We start from the raw sequence: 4,004 nt of genomic DNA, 5'->3' as shown, positions 1-4,004 counted from the left end.
GCCAAGTTCTACTGAAATCGGACCAAATCTGTAGGAGGAGTAGCATTTTGAAAGAATTTCAAAGAAATTTCTATTTTTAGTAACCACGGCAACACCGTTCATCGAAATCAAAAACCGATGCACAGAATTATGTATTTTAGTGTAGTCTACTTGTGTGCCAAGTAATATTGAAATTGGACCAAAACTGTAGGAGGAGTAGCATTTTGAAAGAATTTCCAAGAAATTTCTATTTTTAGTAACCACGGCAACACCGTTCATCGAAATCAAAAACCGATGAACAGAATTATGTATCTTAGTGTAGTCTACTTTTGTGCCTATTTATATTGAAATCAGACCAAAACTGTAGGAGGAGTAGCATTTTGAAAGAATTTCACAGAAATTTCTATTTTTAGTAACCACGGCAACACCGTTCATCGAAATCAAAAACCGATGCACAAAATTATGTATCTTAGTGTAGTCTACTTGTGTGCCAAGTTATATTGAAATCGGACCAAAACTGTAGGAGGAGTAGCATTTTGAAAAATTGTTTACAGACAGACAGACGGACAGACAGACAGACGGACGGACGACGGACGCATTACTATCGCATAAGCTCTTCTGGTCTCTGACCAGTAGAGCTAAAAATAGACATGGAAAATGACACCTGGTCAAGTTTTAACGATCTCCAACTGTGTGTGATTTTGATTTGAAAAAAAAAACATTGTAGACAGACTTTAGAGAATGTTTAGTGCTAAGAAAATGTGAAATCTTAAAAGTGTTCAGGCCTAGGTTTTTTCGGTAGGATATTTTATAAGAATATTTTATAGATTTTGGAAATATGACCTATTTTATTGTCGAACATGTCAAGTTTCAAGAACGATCCAATTTTTGAGGAAGATTGAAATCTATGATATTTTACAGAAAACAGAGGGATTTGTAGATAAAACTAAAGGGTATTTAAGGAAAGGCCGATAAGAAGTCATGCATACAAAATTTATTGGTATCAGAACCCCACCTCATTTTGTTTTGCGTGTGCCGTATATGTGTACTTGTTAATTTGTTAATTAACATTAAATATCTAATAATTTAAGCAAGAATTTTCTTTAAATATGTAAAAGAATATGAAAAAAATAAAATATATTCATATTGGCATTAACATAATGAAAAAATATGTACGCGGAGTCCATGTTTAGTTCATACTTACAATTTAACAATTATAAAAAATAAAAAAATAAAATCCGCCCACCCGCCCCAATTTTTTAGCAAATTAGGATGAGAATCTAAAGATTAATTTTACCTGGCCGATTGAACGCTAAAATTCTCTAGATTTTTGGTATAGTATTTTATTAGAGACTATTTATTAGCTATATATAATGAATAGTTATATATACTAGTAGACATATAGCTTCTACTTTTCCAGATCCTCTACCACAATATTGGGATTGTTTTTCTTACCCAACTAGTCATGACCGACAATATTCTAAATATAGTCTTCCCGGTAAACTAAAGAACAAGACGTTCACGGGAGAATGCTTTTTCACTCTTTCGTATTCGTCGCTCAGTGGGATTAAGCATGTACTTACCAATATCTGAAGACACTTAAACCAGTGACCTTTAAATTTTCTCATTTCAAATTTATGTAGAATATTTACAATGCATAATTTTTTTTTTAATATAAACGAAGAAAATAAAATCGATAATGTAACATTTCGGGTAATAATCAAAAAATGAAAATGGCACATCAAAAGTTAAAAGTGCTCTACTTTCAGTGCATGTTTTTCTTTCTTCTTTATTCTATTATTAAATGCGCTGAACGTAACAGTATATACATGTATGACGTAACAATTAAAATGACGTCATAATAAACTTAGCGTGATATAGCAACAAAGTCAGAATAAACACAATGGGTTGCTTCCATAGTAAAGTTGCGCCTTTTCCAACTCCTTTTCGCACCAAAAAACAGCAAAAGAGGCTGCGAAAGATATTGAAGAAAAATGGAATCAAAGCCAAAGTGAGCGGGGGAGGCTGTGCCTTTGACATCCCAGTAACTGGTGAAGGAGAGCCAATGTGGCCTAACGTATCGTTTCTGAACGAAAGACTCCGGAGAAATGAGGATGAGGATGAAGTTGCTTTAAAACGTAAGAACAACGTAAATGTATCTGTAATTTACTACCTCAATACGGGTCTAAGAATTTAGGAAACCTTTTATAATTACTTATTTATAATTGATTAAAGTATTATTGATAATGAATAAATTCCCGATAATAAGTTTGTGTTCAACTTATTAATTTTTTTTTTACAGGTAAAAGGGAGCTTGCAATGATAGAGAAGCAAGGGAGAGCCAGAGAACGAAGGGAGGAAATAGAGAGGAGGAGGCAGGAAAAGTTGAGAAGACAATCGCTACATCGACAGACCAATTATAAACTCAGTGTTATGTTTCAGCTGCTGGATATTTTACAATGATTTGGGATTGAATAAAGAGAATGTCGACTTTCTTTTAATGTTTTAATAAAATGATTTTTTACTCCTTCAAAAGTTTTTGAAGAATTTTTCACTCGTATTGAGACGCCACTACTTGCCGGTGGAGCAACAAATTTTGTCGAAAACTCGGCACTTAGGGCCGTTGAGCAGTGAGGGATCTTTTTCATGCCAGCACCTACTGTGACACGGGACCTCGGTTTATACGCTCTCATCCGAAGGATCGGTTTCCACGTTCTACAGTGGGATTCGAACCCGTGACGTAAGGATCAACTCCTTACTTCGCGACTCTAGAACAGACGCTTATTTAAAATATTAATTTCTTATCAAACTGAGCTACAAGAATACGGTATTAAATAATTTTCTCAATGAAAAATGACAGTACCAGTCATGACCAACAATATTTTAATTATAGTCTCCCCGGTAAACTAAAGAACAAGTTCACAGGAGAATGCTTTTCACTCCTTCGTATTTGCCCTTTGAGCTAAGTGGGATTTAGCATGTAACTAACGTTTAAACCAGTGACCTTTATATTTTCTCATTTCAAATTTATATATTTACATTTCCAATAAATTTCCCCTATGATTCTTTACAAAATAAAATGCAGTTTATTTTCTCATGAACTACATTAGGTATGTACCATAAATAAGCATGAATATCTCCAATGTTACGTCATCATACCGCTCTTGACGTCAAAAAGTCAAAAAATATAGTGCCCACTGTTTTGTTTTAAAAATGACCGTTGAACGGCGTAAATTTATGGCGAGTCATCAGAAAAATAAAGTAATTATAAGAAATGAATTTAATTTTTTTAAGATTCATGAGGTATATGAACTACAACGCTTCACGCCGGCATATTTATCATGAAGCGCGTTCATAACCTCATGAATCTTCAAAAATTAAATTCATTTCTGAAATACAATATTTACAGTGCATAATTAATTTTTTTTTTATAAATATATAAGTAGAAAATAAACTCATTACTGTAATATTACAGGTAATAATCAAAAAATGAAAATGGCTCATCTAAAGTTAAAAGTGCTCTACTTTCAGTGCAAATTTCTTTCTTTCTTCTTTATTCCATTGAATTTTGTTTATTTTGCGCTGAACGTAACAGGGTCATTCTACGAATAGAGGCCCAAATGATGTCCCGTCATTTTAGTATGTGTTGAGCAATATCTGGTTTATGAAATTTTAAAAATAAATCTGGAATATTGTAGAAGGAGATAATAAATATGCATACACACCATAAGGACACCCCTGAAAACAATATTACTTCTAAAAAAATAATTTAACGTCATGGACTTGCTTTGAAATGCCATGTCCCAAACAACAAAATCGAATTTGTAATATTGAATATGCGTGTGTGAAAACTGAATTTTCTGTCAAAATTTAACCTGTCGAGATTACTAAGGTATAATAAAATATGCCATTGTTGATTTAAAAAAGATACAGGTTACTAAATTCTTTTTTAAAATAATTTATTGTTTGTAAAACGGTGTCCCTGATATTCTTGTCATTACCGAAACGGTGAACTAAAACTGCAA

The 4,004-nt window shown here is 32.8% G+C and overlaps 1 protein-coding gene across 1 annotated transcript; it reads left to right on the top strand.

Annotated features, from left to right (window-relative positions):
- The first annotated feature begins 1,868 nt into the window (after positions 1-1,868).
- On the top strand, positions 1,869-2,442 carry LOC134260706 (uncharacterized). Its single transcript, XM_062743283.1, has 2 exons — positions 1,869-2,117; positions 2,282-2,442. Exons 1-2 carry the CDS (start codon positions 1,883-1,885, stop codon positions 2,440-2,442), a joined length of 396 nt encoding a protein of 131 aa, XP_062599267.1. The 5' UTR covers positions 1,869-1,882.
- The last annotated feature ends 1,562 nt before the right edge of the window (positions 2,443-4,004 follow it).

This window comes from Saccostrea cucullata, unplaced genomic scaffold, assembly GCF_032062105.1.
Source record: "Saccostrea cucullata isolate Sc308-1 unplaced genomic scaffold, CSIRO_AGI_Scuc_v1 ctg19548, whole genome shotgun sequence".
NCBI lineage: Eukaryota > Metazoa > Mollusca > Bivalvia > Ostreida > Ostreidae > Saccostrea > Saccostrea cuccullata.
The sequence above is the reverse complement of the archived record's forward strand: the minus strand, read 5'-3'. Positions and strand labels throughout refer to the sequence as shown.